The sequence below is a fragment of the Lepidochelys kempii genome, chromosome 1, assembly GCF_965140265.1.
Source record: "Lepidochelys kempii isolate rLepKem1 chromosome 1, rLepKem1.hap2, whole genome shotgun sequence".
In the NCBI taxonomy this organism is placed as follows: Eukaryota; Metazoa; Chordata; order Testudines; family Cheloniidae; genus Lepidochelys; species Lepidochelys kempii.
The window spans coordinates 342,206,528-342,230,773 of NC_133256.1; the positions used below are offsets into that span (position 1 = coordinate 342,206,528).

At 38.4% G+C, this 24,246-nt stretch overlaps 1 protein-coding gene across 5 annotated transcripts in view; it reads left to right on the forward strand.

Annotated features, from left to right (window-relative positions):
* MKLN1 (muskelin 1) overlaps nucleotides 1–24,246 on the forward strand; it is a 180,647-nt gene that overhangs the window by 20,633 nt on the left and 135,768 nt on the right. For 3 of the 5 annotated variants that reach the window (XM_073328850.1, XM_073328852.1, XM_073328854.1), the window contains exon 2: nucleotides 15,455–15,524. The exons of 1 other annotated variant lie outside the window; for it this stretch is intronic. In XM_073328850.1, the coding sequence (XP_073184951.1) occupies nucleotides 15,455–15,524 (70 nt within the window). Of the gene's footprint in view, nucleotides 1–8,965; nucleotides 9,045–15,454; nucleotides 15,525–24,246 lie in introns of those variants that run through there. One more of the 5 variants, XM_073328851.1, reaches the window with a different exon arrangement.

Here is a 24,246-nt window from a genome sequence, read left to right on the forward strand (position 1 = left end):
GATTTGGCACTATATTTATAACCATTGTATCACTGTTGGATAGGAATCTGCCAGCAAGAATTTTAAGTAATGCTATCCCCTTCCCAGTTACTTTCCCCATGTATGCAAACCAGACAGTTACCACAACTTCTGCACCTCCTTGAGTTAGTGAGTGGATTATTTGTCCATTGCTACTAAATGTGATTTGACTAACGCCTCTCAACGTGGATATATTCAGATTACACTTGTATGTCATACAGTATGTGTGCACACACACGTTCTCTTACTTCATTTTATTTTTTGGCAGAAACAATTGGATTTTCTTGCAACTTATTACAAGTTGAGGGAAACAACCCTTAAATCAATGATCAGGAGGTGGAGTGATACTATATAAAAATGGGCAAAAACATTAAATGTGGACATTGAAACTTAAAAATATGGCTTGCTATGCAGAATAATCAGGACTGACAGGATTTATTGATTTTTATCCCATCATATGACAGGCCTTTAGGTAGTTCTAATGAGCCTGGAAGTTTACTAAGTGCTGTTTAAAAATCAAATTGCCTGTTTCATGAGTGAGCAGGCGTTTTGTCCAATGTATAGAGATCGCTGTTTGCCGGTAGTGGTTTACTTACTGCTCTATAGAAAAGGCCTTTGGGTAATAGTTAATCCTAGTTCATTTACTAAATGAAATATACCAAATGTTAAAAGAATGAATTATTGCACCACTAGACTGTTGCAGGAATTAATCATCGTTCAGTTCTCTAATATCCTTCTATGTCATTTTAGACAGTATATAAAAGTTCCCTTTCTGACAGATGGGGAGATATAAAAACGTTGCTTTTTTTCTTGTGATTTTACTCCTTTTTGAAACTATTTAGGAAGTTTTAACAGCCTTACAAATCTTTTTGCTATGTGAATATCAAACAAAATGGTAATCATTATGACCTGAAGGTTGTGTGTGTATGTGGTGGTGTTTTTGTTTTTTTTTAAGAGAAACAAATTGTGCAGCAATAGCAAATCTCCCTTTAACAGGATGTTACCACATTACAGAGAGAGCATCTTTACCCCATCCAGGAGATGTTGTTTCTTGTGATTTTATTAAATTGAGTGTAAATACTGACTGTACTCACTGGTGTGCTGTTCTCTTGCAGGAAAATAGACTTTGAGTAGTGAATAAGTGATAACTAAATACCGAAGTACTTGTTTGTCCTCTGTCTAATTTGCTGGGTCCATAATTGATAACTTTTCCATAATCTTTTTTTTTTTTTTTTTTTTTTGGAACCATTCTGCTGCTTTTGGACTTTTTTCCCCTTTTCATTGAAATGCTATTAGTAGTCTCATTGCTATTAGCGAATGAGAAATGATTATGCCTTTATTTATTTATTTTATTTATTTATTTTGGTATGTGATCATTTCTGCTAGGAACAGGGTGGATTTGATTTCGATCAAATTGATTTAAATCACTAGTCAGGAAGACTCAATTTAATCATGGATTTCTATATAAAAGTGCATTCTTGTTGGTGGTTATAACCTAAATATATATTCTTCACAACTCAGATGTAGGTTTCATTCTTAGAAGTTACACACTATACATTTTTAAAGTGATTTATTTAGAAAAATTTTCAGATTAGTTTTATAGCTATAATAGAAAATGAACGGTTGGTTGTTTCGTTTACCAAAGGTCATTGAAGCAGATATTTATGAAGTCATTGGGAGGTGAACTATCTCCAATTCAGCAGGTTAATCATTGATATATAGAGGATTTTCTTGCCATGCTGTATTAGGAGGAGAACATAGACTCATGGACTTTAAGGTCAGAAGGGACCATCATGGTCGTCTAGTCTGACCACCTGCACAACGCAGGCCACAGAATCTTACCCACCCACTCCTGTAACACCTAACCTATGTCTGAGCTATTGAAGTCCTCAAATCATGGTTTAAAGACTTCAAGGTGCAGAGAATCCTCCAGCAAGTGACCTGTGTCCCACGCTGCAGAGGAAGGCGAAAAACCCCCAGGGCCTCTTCCAGTCTGCCCTGGAGGAAAATTCCTTCCCGACCCCAATATGATGATCAGCTAAACCCTGAGCATGTGGGCAAGACTCACCAGCCAGACACCCAGGAAAGAATTCTCTGTAGTAACTCAGATCCCACCCCATCTGACATCCCATCACAGGCCACTGGGCATATTTACCGCTAATAGTCAAAGATCAGTTAATTGCCAAAATTAGGCTATCCTATCATACTGTTCCCTCCATAAACTTATCAAGCTTAGTCTTGAAGCCAGATATGTCTCTTATCCCCACTGCTCCCCTTGGAAGGCTGTTCCAGAACTTCACTCCTCTGATGGTTAAAAATCTTCGTCTAATTTCAAGTCTAAGCTTCCTGATGGCTAATTTATATCCATTTGTTCTTGTGTCCACATTGGTACTGAGCTTAAATAATTCCTCTCCCTCTTTGGTATTTATCCCTCTGATATATTTATAAAGAGCACTCATATCTCCCCTCAGCCTTCTTTTGGTTAGGCTAAATAAGCCAAGCTCTTTGGGTCTCCTTTCATAAGACAAGTTCTCCATTCTTCGGATCATCCTAGTAGCCCTTCTCTGTACCTGTTCCAGTTTGAATTCATCCTTCTTAAACATGGGAGACCAGAACTGCACACAGTATTCCAGATGAGGTCTCACCAGTGCCTTGTATAATGGTACTAACACCTCCTTACCTCTACTGGAAATACCTTGCCTGATGCATCTCAAGACCTCATTACCTTTTTTCATGGCCTTATCACATTGGAGACTCATAGTCATCCTGTGATCAACCAATACTCCAAGGTCCTTCTCCTCTGTTACTTCCAACTGATGAGTCCCTAGCTTATAACAAAAATTCTTGTTGTTAATCCCTAAATGAATGACCTTTCACTTTTCACTATTACATTTCATGCTATTACTATTACTCCAGTTTACAAGGTCATCCAGACCTTCCTGTATGATATCCCGGTCCTTCTCTGTTTTGGCAATACCTCCCAGCTTTGTGTCATCCGTAAACTTTATTAGCACAGTCCCACTTTTTGTGCCAAGGTCAGTAATAAAAAGATTAAATAGAATTGGTCCCAAAACTGATCCCTGAGGAACTCCACTAGTAACTTCCTTCCAGCCTGACAGTTCACCTTTCAGTATGACCTGTTAGTCTCCCCTTTAACTAGTTCCATTTCCACCTTTCAGTTTTCATATTGATCCCCATCTTTTCCAATTTAACTAATTCCCCATGTGGAACAGTATCAAATGCCTTACTGAAATAGAGATAAATTAGATCCACTGTGTTTCCTTTGTCTAAAAAAATTTGTTACCTTCTCAAAGAAGATGATCAGATTGGTTTGACATGATCTACCTTTTGTAAAACCATGTTGTATTTTGTCCCAATTACCGTTGACCTCAATGTCCTTAACTACTTTCTCCTTCAAAAATTTTTCCAAGACCTTGCATACTACAGATGTCATACAAACAGGCCTGTAGTTACCTGGATCACTTCCCTCCCCCCTCCCCTTCTTAAAAACAGGAACTGTGTTAGCAATTCTCCAACCATACGGTACAACCCCTGAGTTTACAGATTCATTAAACGTTCTTGCTAATGGGCTTGCAATTTCATACGGCGGTTCCTTTAATATTCTTGTATGAAGATTATCTGGGCCCACCGATTTAGTCCTATTAAGCTGTTAGAGTTTGGCTTTTATCTCGGATGTGGTAATATCTACCTCCATATCCTCATTCCCATCTGCCATTATCTCTAAGCTCCTCATTAAAGACTGAGGTAAAGTATTTGTTTAGATACTGGGCCATGCCTAGATTATCCTTAACCTCCACTCCATCCTCAGTGTTTAGCTGTCCCACTTCTTTCTTTGTTTTCTTCTTTATATGGCTATAGAATCTTTTACTGTTGGTTTTTAATTCCCTTCGCAAGGTCCAACTGTACATGGCTTTTGGCCTTTCTCACTTTATCCCTACATGTTCTGATCTCAATAAGGGAGCTTTCCTTGCTAATCCCTCCCATCTTCCACTCCTTGTAGACTTTCTGCTTTTTCTTAATCACCTTTCTGAGATGCTTGCTCATCCAGCTTGGTCTACAATTCCTGCCTATGAATTTTTTCCCCTTTCTTGGGATGCAGGCTTCTGATAGTTTCTGCAACTTTGACTTGAAGCAATTCCAGGCCTCCTCCACCTTTAGATCCACAAGTTCTTCAGTCCAATCCACTTCCCTAACTAATTTCCTTAATTTTTTAAAGTTAGCCCTTTTGAAATAAAAAATCCTAGTCACCGATCTTTTTTTTTAAATCTTTTAATTTAGTTTGAACTGAATTAGCTCACGATCACTCGAACCAAGGTTGTCCCCTATAAGCATTTCTTCTATGAGGTCTTCACTACTCACCAAAACCAAATCTAAAATGGTATCTCCTCTTGTTGGTTCAGCAACTACTTGGTGAAGGAATCCCATCAGCTATTGTATCCAGGAAAATCTGAGCTCTATTATTATTGCTAGCACTTGTCCTTCAGTCTATATCTGGGAAGTTAGTCTCCCATGATCACACAATTTCCATTAGTATTTACTTCATTAAAAACATTAAAGAGGTCTCTATCCATATCCAAATCGGGTCCCGGCAGTATATAGCACACCCCAAGCACGGTCCCAGGGGAGCTTTCTTGCCCAATGTGATTTTTGCCCAGACTCTGTCTTATCCATTCCATCACTTCTTATTTCTTTACAGTCTACCTCATCATTGATATACAATGCTACTCCACCACCTTTACCTTTATTTCTGTCTTTCCTAAACAGCACATACCCTTCAATACCTGTACTCCAGTCATGACTACTGTTCCACAATGTTTGTTATCCCTATAATATCTGATTTCACTTACTGCACCAGTAACTCTGGTTCCTCCATTTTGTTACCTAGGCTCCTCGCACTGGTGTGCAAACATCTTAATTTTTGCTGTTTGGCTTTGCTCACATTTTTTACCTGATTAGGCCCAGACATTCTACTGCCAGTATCACCTATTAGACTGGTATTTATGCTACCCTTCCTCCTTATGTCCATTCTCCTACCCATGGCTGTATCCTTTCTTATTTCATTTTCTTACCGCTCAGTGTTAAAATCCAGCATGGAGATTACCTGGACATCTCCCAACCGTCTCCCCCAAATTCCTAGTTTAAAGCTCTCTTAATCAGTTGTGCCAGCCTCCATCCTAGACGTCTATTTCCCTCCTTACTCAGGTGAAGTCCATCCTGAGAGAATAGTCCTCTGTCCATAAATGCCTCCCAGTGGCCATACATCCCAAAGCCCTCCTTATAGCACCGCTGCCTGAGCCATCTGTTCATCATCACCTTGTCACATCTTTGTTGCCCTTTTCTAGGAACAGGCAGAGTCCCACTGAAGGTCACCTGAGCCTCGATTTCCTTAAGTGCCTTCCCCAGCCTGGCATAGTCTCCCCTGATACAGTCCAGTGAGAATCTTGTCCTTCATGTGGAAACAAATTATATGACCATCAGTGGATTCTTTCCCGGTCCTGTTAGGATCCTCTTCTGCCTCAGTTCCACATCTTAACACCCGACAGACAGCACACCCTTCTGTTCTCTGGATCAGCTCTGGACAGACATTTAAATTTTTAATTAACTAAAACAACGCTATGTATTCTGGATTTTTTTTCTTCAACAGCAAACATATAATAAACAACTAAATTCAAGAATTCATATGCTTATTTTGTTAAAACATTCTAGTTTTTTGAAATCAGGTTTGTTAAATTGTTAACTAAAATAGTTAAATGAATTTAAAAACAAAAACAAATTAAATTTACTATATCAGCCAGGTCAACATGAGAAACTTAAAATTTTGGCTTCTGTAGCTAACTCTGTCTTCACCTTCAGTTTCCTGTTTGTTCGTAATCTGGAAAAGAAAAAACAAGCTTTCCTGCTTTTCAGGTCGCAAACGATTTCTCAATTTGGAATCAATTAATCCAAAGGAAGAAAATATTCTTTCTGCACTGGCAGAAGAAGCTACTGCTGTTAAAAATTGAGATTATGACTTCAACAGTCTTGGAATCCGAATGCTTAAGTGACTTCCACCAGTTCACTGGTGTGACTTTTTTTAAAACATCATCAGCAAACATATGTTTCTTGAATGGTTCACCCTTAGCTCTGAAGTTTATAATAGTTGGCATTCTGAAGGGATGATTGCTGGATTTCCATGTCATAGCCAACTCCTCCTCTTCAGCAGTTAAGGTTTGACCCCAGTACTGAGTATTGAGAATATTTGCAAGAAAATGAGCTGGAGATAGTGCTTGTCCCATTTGTTTTTTACATGCTTGTAATTTAACTCAGTCATTGCATATTTCTCTTTTTAAGCTCTCACTCAGTTCCTTCTAAATTTCTACAGCGTCAGCAATAAAACAGCTATTTCCCTGCATTTTGTTCAAGGCTACGGAAATAGACTTCCGGGTACTCAGCATGTGTTCAACATTTCTCTTAAGCCCAATGTTGAGAACTTTGGCTGTGATAGTGCCATCTATTTTTTCACGATTTTGTTCACAAACTCATCAGATTAGTCCAGTTCTTGATCTAGTGCTCAAAACAGTCCACCACTGAGTTCCATTGCACGTCTTATGGGAGAGTTAACTTGGTTCCTCCCACTTTTTTCAGAGCAGCTGCTGCAAAGTGGTTGTTACAGAAGTATTTTGCAATTTCAACATCATTAGCCTTTATTTCTGGAACACTGAAATCTTTGGCTAGAAGGTGCATCAAATGAGCACTTCAACTGTATGTTTTTAGCTTGGGACTCTATTCTCTGTTTCTTCTCATCTTGGATACATTTGCAGCATTGTCTGTGACCAAACGGCATACTAGACATTTGAATTTTTTTTCGCAGTTTGTTAAAGCTTTTACTGCTGCTACTTGTAAGTATTCTGCTGTGTGTGCATTTCTTGATGTATCCATTGTTTCTGTAAGGAAGACATTCCCTTCTTCTGTTGCCACACAAGCACATACTACAGGATCATTGTGGACATTGCTCCACCCATCAAGACTCAGATTAACAATTTTACCCTTTTGCACACTGCTCAACTTCTTTCATACACTTTATCCAGCAATTTGCTTGCGACATCTGCTCTATTGGGTGGACTGTATCCTGGTCTTAATGACTGAACCATGTTAATGAAGTGTGGGTTCTCAATCATACGCAAAGGAGAGTTTGTTGCATAAACAAACTGGGTGATTTTTTTTATCAGTTACTTCTTTTTGTAATCTGATGGTTCTTATCACACTTATCTATGATTGTTTCTGGATAATGGAGATTTTTTTTTTGGCTACGGGTGATATACTATGGCTACGTGACATACATGATGTGACTGAAACACTATGATTGGCAGATAATGCTGAAACTATAGAAAATGATGGTGATCGCAAAGGTGGATAGTCTTCAAAATCCTGTATGTTGAGGATGGCTTCTCCTAAATAAAATAAGTCAATGCAGTTGTTATTACCATACCGCTCGTTTAGTATTACTCATTGCATTCACGGACACTCAGTACTACTTTAAAAGTGAAACTGTAAAAGGAAGATCTGCCTGTTTCAGCCATTTTTTTTATCACAGCTGCATCTAAATTGATAGTATCATAGAGTAACAAGTATATTTTTTGCTCAAAAGTGAGAATTCAAGAATAGTCCAGAAGGAAGACAGGCAGTCCTTAGGAAAAGTAATGAAATAAAGTTTACTAACCTGAAGATCTTGAATGTTCAGACATGTTCCTTTCATCTTCAGCGTATGTTCCTCCTGAGAAGGAACACTTATGATATTTTTTCATTCTGGCAACCAGGCCTTGCGTTTCTTTGTTGCACTGTTTGCATTTTGCACGCATGCCTGTCTTACCCAGAGATAGAGGAACTTCATAAAATATTCCCAAACTGGTTCTCTTTTATGGCCTGCTGCCATTATAGGTTTTCCCTTCTAGTGAGAGAATGGTATGGAAGATTTCAAATCAATGGAGGCTATACTCAGAAAGACCTCGAGAATTCTGGAATATGCTGCTTGAACAGTTCCACTTTTGTTTCTACTGCCTTTCCCTCCCTTCTCACCTTTATCTGGAGACTTCTTCTCCTTGTCTAAATCTATTCTGTCCTCAACAATCTTCTATTCATTGAGCTTTTTGAAACTTTGCACTTTTAGAGAGAAGTAAGGGATTGACTCTGTGTACATAAATTTGCAGAGGACAATAAGGTTGAGGTCTGTTATTTCTCACTTCTATTTATTTATTTAAAAACATTTTTGCTGTTAACAAGCATGTTTTCTCTGGAGACACAAATCCACAGTTTGAGAACTGCCAAACTAAGCATCCCTGATGGTATCTTCCAGACTGAGCACTGAGTCCCATTGGGTAGATAGAAAGATTAGCCTAAATCTATATAGAAGCCCCTGGAACCCCATAAGATTAGGTCCCTAATCCATGAACTATTGGAACTCATTTACAAAATATTTTCTTAAACATTACATGAATATATTGTCTCATACTATAGAATTAGAATTTATAATCCCTATTCCATGGTGAGATATCTTTGACCTATAATGTATCTTAATTAAAACTATCTTTAGATCGGATTTTTTTGAAGATGCTTTTTGAGGAAAAAACCTATTTAAATAAATATTTAAACTTTTTTTTAATCATTGATTTTTATCCACCCTGGCTAGGAAGCCCCAGGAAGATTATCACAAGATCATTTGATAACCAAACATTACAAATTGCTGGATTTTATTATGAATTGCATTCCAATACATTCTGACTGGAGATGTCTGCCATATATGCATAAAATCTTTTTACCACAATTTCTCCAACGTTTTATCCTCTTTCAGTCTTTATATATTTTACTTGACGCTATAAGGTACCATTCAAATAGTATCTTAAAGAAATTTTATCATGCTGCAGACTCAGGTTGGTCTCCTCTTTTCCAGACAGAATCCCATACCTGTGAGGTAATGTCTGTCCAGATGCTTTTCCCACAGTGCCCTATATGGACATTTCTTCTTTTGGGTAGGTGTCTGCAGTGATTGATATACATTATAACTCTGTTTCCTAATGGATCAGAAGCCATTGCTTGTACTAAAGTTAGTTTTCTGTATGAAACAATTTATCTAGACAAGTTTTTGATTTCTAAATAGGATAAAATTCTTAGACACCCTGCCATGCATATGTATTTCCTGGCTCTTCCAATCTTTAAAACACAATGGTTTGTGGTTTAAGTTCAAATCTGGATAATTTGCAAATGTTAAACATTGGCAAAGGGAATTTTTTTCTCTAGTTCTAGCCCAAATCGTAGTGTAGCCTTTGCAGAGGGGTAATTATACCTTTCTGGAGGTGTGGGGGTGGTTGGTTGGTGTGTGTGGTGTGTGTTTTTTTTTTTTTTTTTTTTAAATTAAACCCAGGTAACCTAGCAGTATATACTCTGCCACAATTTTCTTGCCGAATAAAGATCAAGTGTTTGGGTGGATTAGAGCAGGGGTTCTCAAACTTAATTGCACCACGACTCCCTTCTGATAACAAAAATTACTACACGACCCCAGGAGGGGGGAGCCCGAAGCCTGAGCCCTGCCACTCTGGGCTGAAGCCCTTGGTCTTTGGCCCCGGGCAGTGGAGCTTGGGCTTGAGCTTCGGCCCCAGCAAGTCTAATGCCAACACTGGCTACCGCATTAAAATGGGGTTGCAACCCACTTTGGGATCGCAACCCACAGTTTGAGAACCGCTGGATTCGAGCACCCCTAAACTGTTATTGCTTTGAGTTGTCTGGTTTGATATTACTATATAATTGGAACACCTGTTGTTGGGTGCTTACAGAGTATCTCCACTCACTCTTGGTCTGTTTATTTCATATAAGTTCTTTTATTCTTTGCATTCCTGCTAGTTTTATCTGAGATGATTATAGGAAGACTTTGAAACAAGAAAGATATCTCTGGCAAAATAGTCATTTTGACTGTGACTTTTCTACCTAACCGTGAAACTGTATAATTTTCCCAGCACACTCTATTTTTTTTTCATTTGCTGAAGTCGTGATTTTGACATTGAAATTATACAGCTCTTCTGGTTTTGTTTTATATTTGAATCCCCAGGTATTTTATAGAACTTGTCCATTTGTACTAAATGTTTTCTGGAGGGATGACTTTTTAGAGCCTAGCAAAGATAGAGCTAATGTTTCAGATTTGGCATAATTTACTTTAAAGCCAGGAAATTTTCATTTAGTTAAAAAATACTGTGTCATCAGACTATAAAGCTAATTTCTGATGTGTCCCTGTAAGTTTTATCCCTATGATGAATTCATTATTGCTTTTCCTGTATGTAAAAGGTTCCATGGCCAGTGCGGAAAATAAAGGAAACAATGGACATCCCTGCCTAGTTTCCATGTGTAATTCAAACAGAAAATTTAACCCCATTGATTCACTCAACAGTTTTACAGCTGGTATAAAGAGAAGTTATCCATTTATGGGACAGGACTTCAAACAGAAAGTTCCACTTTATTCTATCAAAAGCTTTCTGTGCATCAGGTGATAGAAGAAAAATATCTCTTTTGGTGTGGCACCATGGAAGAGTCCAAGTACTCTGAGAATATAGTATTATCTGACACTTGTCTGTCAGTTAATCCGGTTTGATCTGAGTTTATGTAAACCAAGAACGTGGAGTACATTTGGTTAGGTAATATTTTTCTAAATTCTTTACCATATGCACCTCTTTATAGGCCCTTGTTACTGCTAATCATGATAAAGTCTTTCCAACTTTAGTAGCTTCTTTCATGGAGTAAGTTCCTCCCTTAACAGAATGTCATTAAAGGTACCCCTCCACAGACTTGTTAATACCTCTTTAAATATCTTGTAAAAATTCTGCTGGGAAGCCATCAAGTTCTGGAGTTTTACCCCTCTTCATACTTATGATTGTTTATAAGAAGTCTTCTGTTATTTCTTTATCTGAAGCTTCTTTATCTATTTTGTTTATCTTTGGCAAGCCAGCTGCTTACAGATGTTTTTGAATAACTTCATAGCTTGGAGTATGTGAAGTACATATGTCAAGGCTGATTCCCCAATCTGGCACTTTGAGTGCAGGTGTGGGCCTGCAAGGATTCTAAAAATTAATACTGGCCAATCCAGTCTGGTATTAAACTCCCAAGGTTACAGCTTTTCTCTGGCCCTGGATGGGTAGATGCTGCCACCACTCAAGTGCAAAAAAACTCCCTTTGGACCCAGGAAGGTACACTTGAGAATTCCTCCCTGTGGGGTACTCTCAAGCCCTTTCACACCCACTCTGGAGAAGAGCTGAGATAAGAAAACAAAGGAAATCAGCTGTTGCCATCAGCTAATTAAACAACCTATCCACAAACTTCTTAGGACACAAAACCCAATCCTGTTCTTAAAAAGGGTAAATTTCATTAAACAAAAAGAAAGAAAATACATCTGGAATGTAGGCTATTGCTAGATTTAAAAAAGAGCAAATATAATAATAAAGCATCAAGAATGGTTTTCTTGAGGTCCAGCTTAAAGGTTACAATCAAAACAAAAGCACCTGGGGTTAGCACAGAGGAATCCACAAGCCATAAAGAAATAAGAGAAACCTAATCACCTCTTCGTATTCCCTGATCTATTTACATATCTGGGGTTTCGATAAGTAGTTTTGAGGTATGATTTGGTGGGGGTTTTTTTTTTTTTCATACCTGGTTTAAAGCTTCTTACAGCATTGCTGTTCTCTCCTCTCTCTCCGGAGAACAATAGACAGACACAGAGGAAAGTTTTTTCCCAATTTAAAAAAGTTCTAGCCTTCTCATTGGCTCTTTTGGTCAAGTTCCCACTCCCTTCCTTTTACCTATGGGCTTTTTTAACCCTGTCCAGGTAAAGCAAGTAGAGAACAGCTACTAACAGGGGTTTTGTAGCTAACTGGCTGTGTGTCCATAAAAGGGAGCTATCCCCGCTTCATTTATCACAACATAGGTTTTTATAAGAAGCAGGGAAAATCTGCACATATTTCAATAGGGTGTGTAGCTACCTTTGCTGATTGTTCTTAGTTGGTGAAATAATGTATTGCTCTCATCTCTTTAAGCATTTGGGCCAATAACTTGTCACTTTATTTCCTTTTTCATAAAACGTATGCTTTGAGTCAGGTCTTCAAACAGAAATTTCCACTGTCGTCTAGCAAAATCTTTCTCAGTGGTGTCTAAACACTGGTTACTCCCTATTGATATACTTTTTTGAACCTGTTTGTACGAATCCCTTGCAACCTTTTTATCTCCTGTTAGTTTTAATTTTTTCTTGAGCTCTTTCAATCAACTGACTCTTAAATACAACTTCCTGCCTTTCATAGAAGATCTCACTTTATATTTGTCTTTATCATTTATTTGGAAGTATTCAACAATATCCTTTTTAATTGCTGCAACCGGATCTTTGACCTGGAGCAGCAAACAGTTAATTTCCCATAAAAATGATCTTTGGGATCCGTCCATCCCTTTTAGCAAATATTACTTTGAATGGGCATGAGCTGACCATGTAATAGCACCAATTTCTGCAGACCAGATCTCCTTCAATAAGGATTTAGAGATTAACATTAAATCTATTCTAGTGTATAAACGCGGGTGTGAATAAAACTTATTATCTCCTTCCCATGGGTGCAGTTCTCTCCAGAAATCTGAGCAACTGAGTTGTCATAGAAAAGTTAATGCTGCGCCTGTTTCCTTCTCTCCTATGTTGTCTTCAGATCTGGGACAGTAAGGAATTTGGTGTATAATAGAAGTCTCCTCCAAGTATAATTTCCCTTCCCCAAAATGTTGTAATATTTTCAATAAATTCTTAAAGAGGCTTAAAGCTTTTTGCTTTTGATTGGGGGCATACACTGAGCCCCCTGTTAATATCCCAGTAGTTGTGTCCTTTAATGAGAAACTGTCCTTCCTTATCCTGAAATTGATCTTTAATCTGAAAAGGTACATGTTTAAAATATTCTGCCCATATTGGGTTTCCTCCCTCTGCGTTTTCAGGCAATCTCTTAATTCTAATGTTTCCCCTCTATTTTCTTTATCAGATTTAATCTCTCTCGCTCTCCTAAACCCTCCCCCCCCCCCCCCCTTTAGTGCCAAGCAGTTCTGCAGCTCTGTGTCTTCATTATTTCTCCTTGGCCAATTTCTAACACTGATTTGAGAGCAAACCACTGTAACCCCCCCTTTTTTTTCCCCCTGCTATAATCGTAGATATCCGATCATTTGTCTTGGCCTTAAATTCAGATCAACTCCCCTACTGTCCGCCTTGATGCTCAGTTGATTTTCTTTGGCTTTGGTTCTTCCCTACTATCTGCTGTGTTTTCACTTGTTCTCCCTAATCTGTGAGTCACTCTTTATTGAGGTACTTTTTTAAAAAAAAATTTTCAGACGTTTTTTGGAGGGTCCATCCAGTGCAATCGTGTACTCTTCCTTCTTGGGACTTCAGTGGGTTTAGGGTAGTGATGCCCAACCTTATGACAGGAGGGCCACATAAACCTCAGCACAACCTTGAACAGCCATACTGGGTCAAACTAGAGGTCCATCTAGCCCAGTATCCTGTCTTTCAACAGTGGCCAATGCCAGGTGCTTCAGAGGGAATGAACAGAACAGGTAATCATCAAGTGATCCATCCCCTGTCGCCCTTTCCCAGCTTCTGGCAAACAGAGCCTAGGGACGCCATCCCTGCCCATCCTGGCTAATAGCCATTGATAGACCTAACCTCCATGAACTTATCTAGTTCTTTTTTGAACTCTGTAGTCTTAGCCTTCCACAACATCTTCTGGCAAAGAGTTCCACAGGTTGCCACTACGTTGTGTGAAGAAATACTTCCTTTTGTTTGTTTTAAATTTGCTGCCTGTTAATTTCATTTGGTGACCCCTAGTTCTTGTGTTATGAGAGAGTAAATAACACTTTATTTACTTTCTCCACACCAGTCGTGATTTTATAGACTTCTGTCATATTCCCCCCCCTTAGTCTACAGATTCTGCATATTTCATAATATTTAAAGTCAGCTGTATTAATACTTTAAATTCAGCTTGTTCCACATGTATTTAGATAGGTTGTTTCTATGTACAGTATTGTCTGTTTACACACTTGTGCATACTAAAATGCTGTAAATATGAGAACAAACACTAATGAAACGGTCTTTAGTATATTGTATTGAAGCAAGCTGCAGGCCTTATGAAATATTCTGGTGAGCCATGTACGGCCTGCAGGCCGTAGGTTGAACACCTCTGGTTTAGGGAATTGATGTACCCAGATTACTTTGCTATGTCCTCAAACTCAGGCATCTATCTTAGACCATCTGTTGCGTATTTCCTAAACATTACTCCTGTACTGGACTGCCTGGTGGCTCCTTACATGTTGGTGTTTCTTCCTGTTTCTAGTATGTGGAGAGAGCTACTCTTTTTGAATGACCCTGTTAAACTTCTCATTTAACCTTTTCCCTTGAAGCTTTTACATAAACTTTCCCTTCTCCAATCTTTTATACTAGTCAGTATATATTACAGTTCCTTCTACATGGCAGATGGAGAAAAAATAAATATTTTTACATCCTCCTCCTTTGCCTACTAGGGGCTTCCCAGATCAGAATTCAGCTGGTCTCCGCCTGAGTAAAGGAAAAAATCGAATAGGATAAATTCTGTCCACTGAGGTTCAGGCACCTAACTTGGTCTTTGTGCCTCTTACCATCACACATTCATATAGCTTTCTTTTCAAGCCAAAGTAGTTCAGTACGCTAAATTACAAAGGAGGACACAGTGGTCACAGGTGTCTCTTAATGCATGGGAAGGCAATGCAGGTTAAGCATTTTATGAGTCCTCATATCCTGTGCATCAATCTAGACTTATTGACAGGGGTGAAGGTGACTTCAAATTTGAGGGTGAGTTGAATTTCTAATTTCCCCACTGTGGCAAAACTTGAAAGCAAGGTAGCAGCTCCATTGCTCTCCATTCCTCTCCATTCCAGTACTTAGTGTCTAACAAATAGAAGTATACTTTCACTGACTATCATTTTAGCATAATCTAGCTAAATGGTTAATGTTATCATATATCACCTCATTGGGCTTTAAAATTCATGCCCTGTTGAAGTGAATGAGACAGTCCATGCCTCTCTGAGTTAAGGTTTCGAGTTGTCAGCAGACTTGAGTAAACATAAATGCGTTGGCTTTCATGTGAAATTATCTTCACAACCACAAGCACTAGAGGCTTGACTTATCTTTAAAAAAAAATTAGATTCTGCAACACTATTATGCAGCAAATTCAAAAAACAACTATATAGCAACATAGGTAGCTTCATAAATGCATTGTTGACTGAGCCATATGTGTTTGTGTTCAAACTACAGGAGCTATTGGCTAAAGTGTAGTAGTTTCTCTGCATATTAACCGTTTGGGGTTTAAAAATTAGTATTGTAAACTTACATTTGTTTTTCATTTTTTAGGAATATTTTAGTGGACAAGCCTAATGATCAGTCTTCAAGGTGGTCTTCAGAAAGCAACTATCCTCCCCAGGTAAGCATTTTAATTCTACATTAGTACTTAGACCTGTTGTGGCTTCCAAAGGCCCAGATTTTAAATTGCAACTTATATTACATCTTGACTGTTGTTAATCTAAACAACTGGGTTATTCATGTTGGTATGGACTGAGTGATCTGATACCTAAAACTTTACTCGCTTTTCTGTCTCTGTTCTTCTTGGCAGGAATATTTACATTTCCACCAAGGGCATGTTTGCCTCCTTGTTTTTTTAAAACAGTTTCCTTTTTGGGGCAGAATGTCATGTTACCACAAGTGAATTTGGCAGGTATCTTTTTAATTCTTCATTTCAAACTTCAAGAATCCAACTAAAAGTGATTCAAGTTATGCTGTCATTGAGCATTGGTGGGAATATGCCATGCAGGCCCCATCTCCTCAGCACTATGAGAAGCTGTGATAGATTTCCTGTGCTCACCAGTCTTGTTTCAGTGAGGGTATTCTGTCTTCTAGAATAGACCACATACTCTTCATATTCATCACTTAAACACTGCCAGACTTCTAAACATGGAAGCTGTTAGAAACAGTAAATTGTATTTCCCTTTCTTTTGCCTGATTACTTTGTTAGAACATGGTTCTGTTTGTTCACTTGTCTTAATGTCACAACTTTAGTGTTGAACTCCTCCCTATACTATGGTATTTTGCTTTCTGGAACTTCTGAGAGATGTAAAATCTGTTCATCCTACCACTTTTCTTTCAAAATATTTGTTCGGCTTTTTCTCCAATAAATGTAAGCTCTCCTGTTAAGCAAATAGATTTGCATGTTTGCAAATTCTGCTATCCCGCTTACTTCTTAAACAGTCTAGTAATATTGGTAGAAAGTGCTCCTTTTTATCAGTCTTCTGGGACCACTTTAAGATCACAGATTTTGTCCTACTTTATATATAAGGCTAAGATTATGTCACGGAAGTCACAAAATCTGTAATTTCGATACCTCCATGACATTTTCTGCTTCAGGCGGTGGGACTGGAGCTGTTAGGTGGCAGACACATCCACCCAGAGTTTCCAGCGACCCTGGGAACAGCAGTGGTGGGTGCTGGACCCCTCCCTCCACATTTTGTCACTGTTATTTTTAACAAACAGTTACGTGTCTGACGTTTACTAAAAATAACCATGACACAGTCTTAACCTTACTTATGACCTCACAGTGCTTTTGGCTGCATTTGTTTTCTTTGTTTTCTAGCCTGGTTGTTTTACTCTGAGTTTACATTTTTCCTGATCCAGGCAACAAGAGATTTTCTTTTCTCCCCCAGGACCAGTATTATTCACAAACTTCCTTGTCACTTTTACCTCACTGGATCACAACTTCTCTTTTTTTTTCTGTTTATGATTTGCTTTTAAATTCATATAATTAGCGTATAAGGTACCCTGCTGCCACACAAGAGATTTATGAATGTTTATAATGTGCAGCAATAGTAACCCTCCATTTACCCACCCAAGGAACATCAGAAAATTAATCAAAAGAGAAAACAGTGCAAGATTTAGTCTGTTTGGGGCAAATGCTTGGCTGGAAAGATGAATGTTCTGTTTCAGTCTGAAGGCTAACGAACATGCACAGGACTGACAGTGTTCTACAGCAGTGAGATCAGCCAATGTGAATACCTTGTCTCCAGTCCTCAAGTTTACAAGTCTAGGGCCTTTCAGCAAAAAGTATTTTCAATGACCTCCGTTGGCACAAAATTAATCTACAAGAAGTCTTATACACCATAAGGTTTTGGAGTTCAGAAACATTTCACAGTTGTCAAAAGCTGCTCTTTCCAGTGCCATCCAGCTATGATGAAGAATGACTGATTCCTTTTGGATCCTGTTGGCCAAGGTTTCTGTTCTGGGATTGCTATTTAGGTACATACACGGCCACATCACTGAACTATGAGCACCTGTTCTGGTTTTGGGAACATTAATTTTTACCTATTTGGTTGTTATGTCTGTGTTGTCTTCTGACTTTACAAGGCCAGAGATTTAAGGAAAACCAAATCATGCATATTTCACATACCAACTTCCTCTGATCCCCAGTACATCTGCTCAGTTTAAAATTACTTGTTTTTTATCTTGTATAGCACAAATGTATTTTGTAAATGTAGAAAAAATTTTTGTTCCCCACTTCCAAGCAATCTTAATCCATCCTAGAATGTTTACAGGGTAATGAAAATTGAGATAGCAAATAATCTTCTGCTTTTTTCCTCCTTACAACCGCTGTGGCAGGCAGCATATTCTTACTTCGTAGTATCAATTAGTAAGGAAATGTCATGTGGTATATTCAGAGCATTCAGCCTCACTTTCTTTCCTAGAGTGTTTGGCAAGAATCTAGTTCTCTGCAACTGGAGACTCGTATTTCTGTCATGGCTTGGGGTCAAAAACTTTGTTTGAAATTAAGCTCCTATCCCATAGGTGTTTTTCACTTTGATTCTATAGCTTAGACCCTTCAGACTTAGGCACCTTTATTCTCATTGTGAAGGGTAATTAGAAGTTTACTCATTCCTATTTTCAGAACTGACATCAGTAGATGGAACATTCAGCCTCCTAATGTTTTTGAGAGACTTCATAACTGTTAAAAAAAAAAAAAAAAAAAAAAAAAAAAAAAGCAAACACTGAGAGAAAATATTCTGACCACAGGGTCAAATTGGAATCCAGCTGAGTAAGAACCATTTCTTAAGCTTAATATGGTTACTAAGAATGTAGAGATATTTTCCTCTTTGCCTAGTAATTCTTTCTAACAGGTAATAAAAAGGGATGTCTGGTTTGGGGAAGGGATTGTCTACAGTGAACTTTTTTCTTTCTCTGACATATTTTGCCTTAGTTTGTTAAGCTCTGTCAAAACTGGATTAGTTAGAAGTGAGCTTGATTTTTCTTATGAAGTCGGCCATTAAATCAATTTAAAATATTTTTCTCTTGGCTATAGTTTTTAGTCAGACCTCCTAATAAGATCAGGATACCGCTTATGTATAGATGTCCTTTGGTGCAAGGCTTGAGGAGGGTTACTGCACGTGCATGTGAGAGGGAGAAAGGTTGGGATGGTTTGGCACTGAAAAACTTAGTTTTGTTCCTCCTTGCTGTTTCTCTCGACATGCCTGTAGTGAAATGAATTTTGGCATTAGAATTCTGTTTGATAAGCTGAATTCCATGTGACTCTCAAGAATTGTGATATATTATCAGTGTGGAATGGTGGATCTGAGTCACAAGCCCAGTTTTCAGAAAAGAAATACTTTAACAGGTTCTTGTGTAGAGTCTAAAGCAAGAAAATTCCTGTGGACAAACACAATCTAGTACAGTAAATTTTCTGTAACGTAAAAATTTGTTTTGATAGCCGTAGGATATTGAAACATGCACAGATGAAAGAAGCAAAATTGTACTTTCAAGAAATTAATTGTATTTACATATATAATGTAACTAGCGCAAGTTTTCATTGGCATTGCTCATCCATGTTTAACATTTAAAAGTGAGGTATGAGGAAATAAAGCCCTTTCATTTCATTGAACTTGGCGAGCCAAGAAGCTTTATAATTTTGGGGTCACAATAGTAAAGGCTAATCAATTGTGTGCATGTAATGAGAGCTGTGTGGTAGAGATCGCAAGTATCAGTATTATTTTGGGGTGTTCTTTTTGTGAAGCTTTTTTGTTCACTTCCAAGGAATCAAACATGCCTTATATAATATTACACACAAAACTGTGTTTAAAAATATCAGCGTTGAAAAGTCAAGCACACAGAAGTTAGGAAAAGCTATAATTAAGGTTCCCTTCCCCAACCCTGTTTCCTTGTCCCTTAATTCAGCCATTTGTGTACATTATGATTGTCTTTAATTACATGATCACACAGTTTTTTTTCTTTTGGACCACTGCCTCATTCAGTGCACAGAATGGCCAGTACTCAATTTAATGAGCAGCTATTCAATATTTAGTTTTCTCCTCATTTGTTCAGTGTGTAGCCCCAGGCCTTATTTATTATACACTATGCAAACCTTGCTCTGAAGACAGCATTATTAATTTCCTCATGGGCTTCTCCTTGGCACTTTTCACTATAGTATCTGACTGTTTCACAAATGTTAATGAATTTATAGTCACAATACCCCTGGTGGAGGAGATGAGTTACTGATACCTCTGCTTGTCAAGATGACAATTGTTGTCCCATTGTTTACTTGATCTTCCTCATCTGTCTGTCTACCAATCTGTCTCTTGTCTTATACTTAGATTATAACATTTTGGGGGGCAAGGGCCATCCCTTTGTTCATTTATACACCGCTTAGCACAATGGGGTCCTGGTCCATTTTACAGGTTGGAACTGAAAAATTAAGGTCCGAAGTATCCACTAATTTAGGATGCCCAATTTGAAGCACATAGGCCTTGATTTTTTTTGAGTACTTAACATTATAGAACACTTTATATGTTTTATATGTATAATGTTTCAGTAATGCCAAAATGAAACATTTCATTTCAACATAAAATATTTTGTTTTGAATCTCAGGCATTTTGACAAAAGCAAGTAAAAGCTGGTCATAACAGCAGATAGATGGCGGTGCATAGTTGTAAGCTTTAGCCCAGCAGTTAAGGTAATCATGTGGGAGACCTGGGTCCAGCTCATCCTCTGCCTGATGTAGAGAAGAGCTTTGAAATTGGGTCTCCCCCTGTGCAGGAGAGTGCTCTAACCACTAGGCTATTCTGGAATGGGGCTTTCTCAGTCTCTGCTCTTGAAGCTGCTCTACTTTCTATAAATTAAAAAGTAGTTGGAGCTAGGACTTGGGTCTCTCACATCCGAGGTGAGCGCTCTAACTAGCAGCCTGTAGATAGATGAATGAATGAATGCAGTCATTCTCAAACTCTTTCCCTGGCCCAAAGACTATTCATTGACTGTGAACTATTAATTTGAATGGAAGTTGGTCCAATAAAAGATATTACCTCACGCACCTTGTCTCTCTAATATCCCTGGACCAACATAGCTACAACTATTGTACATATGTAGTTACAGAAAGTGGAGCAGCTTCAAGAGCAGAGATTGAGTCCCATTCCAGAATAGCCTAGTGGTTAGAGCATTCTCCTGCAAGCGGGGGAGACCCAAGTTCAAGTTCCTTCTCCATGTGGGTGGAAGGGGGAATTGAAATCAGGCCTCCTATATTCCAGCTGATGCCTCCAACTGCTGGGCTAAAGCTTGTAAGGAAGGTACTACTTCCTTCTCTTCCTGCTGTTTTGGGAAACATAGCTGAAACATTTCAACTCAATTTTTTGTTTCAATAACATTTACACTTTTTGAAAATTTTCAGCAAATAAAAACATCATTTTTTGTTTGTCCCCAAATTACTACTTACTTTTTTTTTTTTTCCCTCTCTCCCAAAGTTGCCTGCAAACTGAAAAATCCATTATTTGCCCAGCTCTAGTCCTGACCAGTAGGGTTTGTCTATTCAGAAAGGCAGCACCTTCAAAATCAGTGTTTTCTAATGCCATTTTGGGGCACTAGTTTTGTGCTGATTCACAGGCTAAAAAGTCTGCTCAGTGAATCTTCACCACTTAATTGTTCTTTATGTTGAATTACACATGCGTTTTCTTCTCTTCTCTTCCTCCTCCTTGTTGCTGGAAAAAAGGAATGGTCCATAAGAAACTTCTTAATTTGAAAAGCGCATAAGGGGGAGGGATAGCTCAGTGGTTTGAGCATTGGCCTGCTAAACCCAGGGTTGTGAGTTCAGTTCTTGAGGGGGCCATTTAGCGATCTGGGGCAAAAATTGGGGATTGGTCCTGCTTTGAGCAGGGGGTTGGACTACATGAGCCCCTGAGGTCCCTTCCAACCCTGATATTTTATGAACTTCTAGTCTATGGGCATAATAAAGAATCTGAGTAGAACAGGAGAAAATCCACCAATTTGCAGAGTAGCTGAGGGAAATAAAATGTCATTTGATTGGTGCAGTAGGGTGTTTGTCAGGTTGTTCATTGAAAAAGAAATTGAAAGTGGAAGTCTAAAACCTCAGCATACCACTGAAACATCTGAAATACTACCCCTTGGGTTATATTTAGTAAAGGGGTTTTCCAGCCATGTGGTTATGGTAGAGTTAAAAGGCTCTTGTGGCCTTGAAGACCAGGAGTTGATTATGAATGAGTGCCAGCAAAAGGAAATACACTTCAGCTGTTTGTTAAACTGGATACTTTCTGGATTCACTCTTGAAATAGAATGACAGAAATTATATGTACAATGGTAAACCTGTGATGTAGTAGTCTACTTAGGCAGAAGCTGGTATATTCTCTATTTTCCTACTAGTTCGAGGTTTACAAAGGAAATGTAATAAAATTGATAGCATTGGAGACCAGACTTTCATTTTATGAAAGAGAATCTTAGCTGTGATTCTATTCTGAAGTACTATGTATGTACAATGATATGGATTTCTGTGGTTGATGACAGTTAATATATAAAAGAACAGGTTTTTAGATATAATCCTTGTTATAAACATAGAGTAAGCCTTTAATGCAGTGAACTGTCCGCAGTCACTATGCCTGACTTTTAAAAAAAAAAAAAAAAAAAAAAAAAAGTTATGATCTTGTATTTCTGTTTTTTTATATACAGTTCCTCGTGTGTTAATGAAATGCATTTACCTCCAGGGTGAAACTGTGACAACTGCTTATTAATGAAGTGAAATTGTTTATGTTGAAAAACTAGCAGAGTATGTTGTGAATCAAATTGCAGGGGTAATATTAGGTAGATAAGACTTTAAATGTTTGATTCAGCCTGTTGGTTCTGGAGAATTCATATAATACTTCTGGTCTGTATTAGCTCAAACTATCCTTATAAAAAATAAAACTTCCTAAGGAGCAACTTTGATTTGCCAAGTACATAAACAGTCATCTGTTTCAAAAGATTTTTCTATCCCTGCAGAGTGAAGGCAGATTTTGTTCTTCTGCCTAATCCCAAAATGTTACCTCTTGATTCTTCTCCTGCTGTGCAGATCATATCAGGGAGTGATTTAAAGTATATTAAAACTTGTTCAACTGTATGTGTTAAACACAATGTACATTCAACATGTGGCATGGGCCAGATCTTCAAAAGAACTCAGTTCTCGCTATGACACTTGGGGTCACGTTTTTTTGATGCCTATGTGACTGGGTAGTGGATGCTAAGGTAATATGTATAACTTTCGTTACACTCCCCTTTTCCACTGTACCTCGGTTTATTTCTCTGCTGAAGCACAGGCCGAAGTTTCTGCGGTTTTAGGACTTCTCAGAAAAATAATTAAACTGAGTTAAACCTCAGGATTATAATGCAGTCCCCTGAATGTTGGTGCTACTAGCAGTTGTCAGTCAGCCTCAGGGAAAGTACTGTATGATTTTCTTAGAGAACAAACATTTAATCGAAACAAAACCCTTTGGAATACTTTTGAATAACTGGTTTAATAAAAATGTTAGGCACTGAAGCTACTGGTGCTCCTTGTACAAACTCTCCCACTTTGTTACCTTTACATATAATTCAGTGCAAGATTTCAACAGAGCGCATATACCCTTTTATACTTTCTGCTCTGATCTTCTCTCTGATTTTTTCAGTCTCTGTAGTGTGGCATCACTCTGTGTGTGTGTGTGTGTGTGTGTGTGTGTGTGTGTGTCAGTCACCTAGATCCTCCAGAGCCAAAGGAAAATGGGAGCCTCAGTTCCCTTCTAAACACCTCAGAACCTTCTCAGCACAACAGTCAGGAGATCTTCACAATCAGCAGCAATTTCAGTTCCTGAGGTAATAGTCTGTCTCCTCTTCCAACAAGATTAGGAATATGCAGCCTGTATCTAAAGTGGTAGAGGTATTGGAATGCAGCCTTCACAGCAGATGCATTTCTTGATCCTGTGTTGGTCAGCCACTGAGTCCACAGGGCTGTCTCCAGCTCCTATGTTTATAACTTTCACCCCGTGAGCTCTCTTTGGCTCTTCTCTCCGATGGTGGGGGTGTAGAACCTTCAAGACTGCTCATTCCCAATGAAACCTTTTGCAGAGCTTCTAAAGCGGTTAGTAAACGTGTCCGCAACTACCACACCTCATTTCTAGATGTCTCTGCCCTTCCAACTAAGATGCCCTGCACATGTTGTGCAGAGACTGGTTTTGACTAAAATCCATGTCTCCTCCCCACTGTTTCTCTCCCTTCCTTTGGACTAAAAATAATAAAAACTACAGCATTTAATAAGCATGTAGGCTACATGTGAGTTTGGCTCTTCTGAAAATCTGGCATTAATATTTGCCAGAGGGTGTATCTTAGTAACCTAAGCATCTGATATGGAATTCTTAAATTCCTTGGAACCACAAGTTCAAATCTTGATAAGGTCAATTCCAGTCCTCCAACTTTCTGAGGTAAAACTGTGTAATACGTAACTTATGGTACGAGATTTTTGGAAAAGAACATAAGATCACATGGGATTTGTGCTAGTGTCCTTGGCCAAAAGTCCCCCATCTACTCCTTTGTTCTTCAAGTATGCCAAACACTAGTTCGCTCTGCTTGCTGACTAGCGTCCATTCCAGAAAAAGTTGGAGTTCAGTGCTGCTGAATTTATATGGTTTGTGAAGTTCTTTGGGATAATCTGATGAAGAGGCATGTAAATGTAATTAAAAATGTGCTGGTGGCTAGAGAGAGACTTGTGTTGAAATATGGTATTGAGTTGTGAGGCTTTGCAGAGAACTACTGGAAAGGCACCATGTCCTCACCTCGTGTTGTAACTAGCTATTGGCATACCTCTTTTGTGAGGTGTGTGGGTG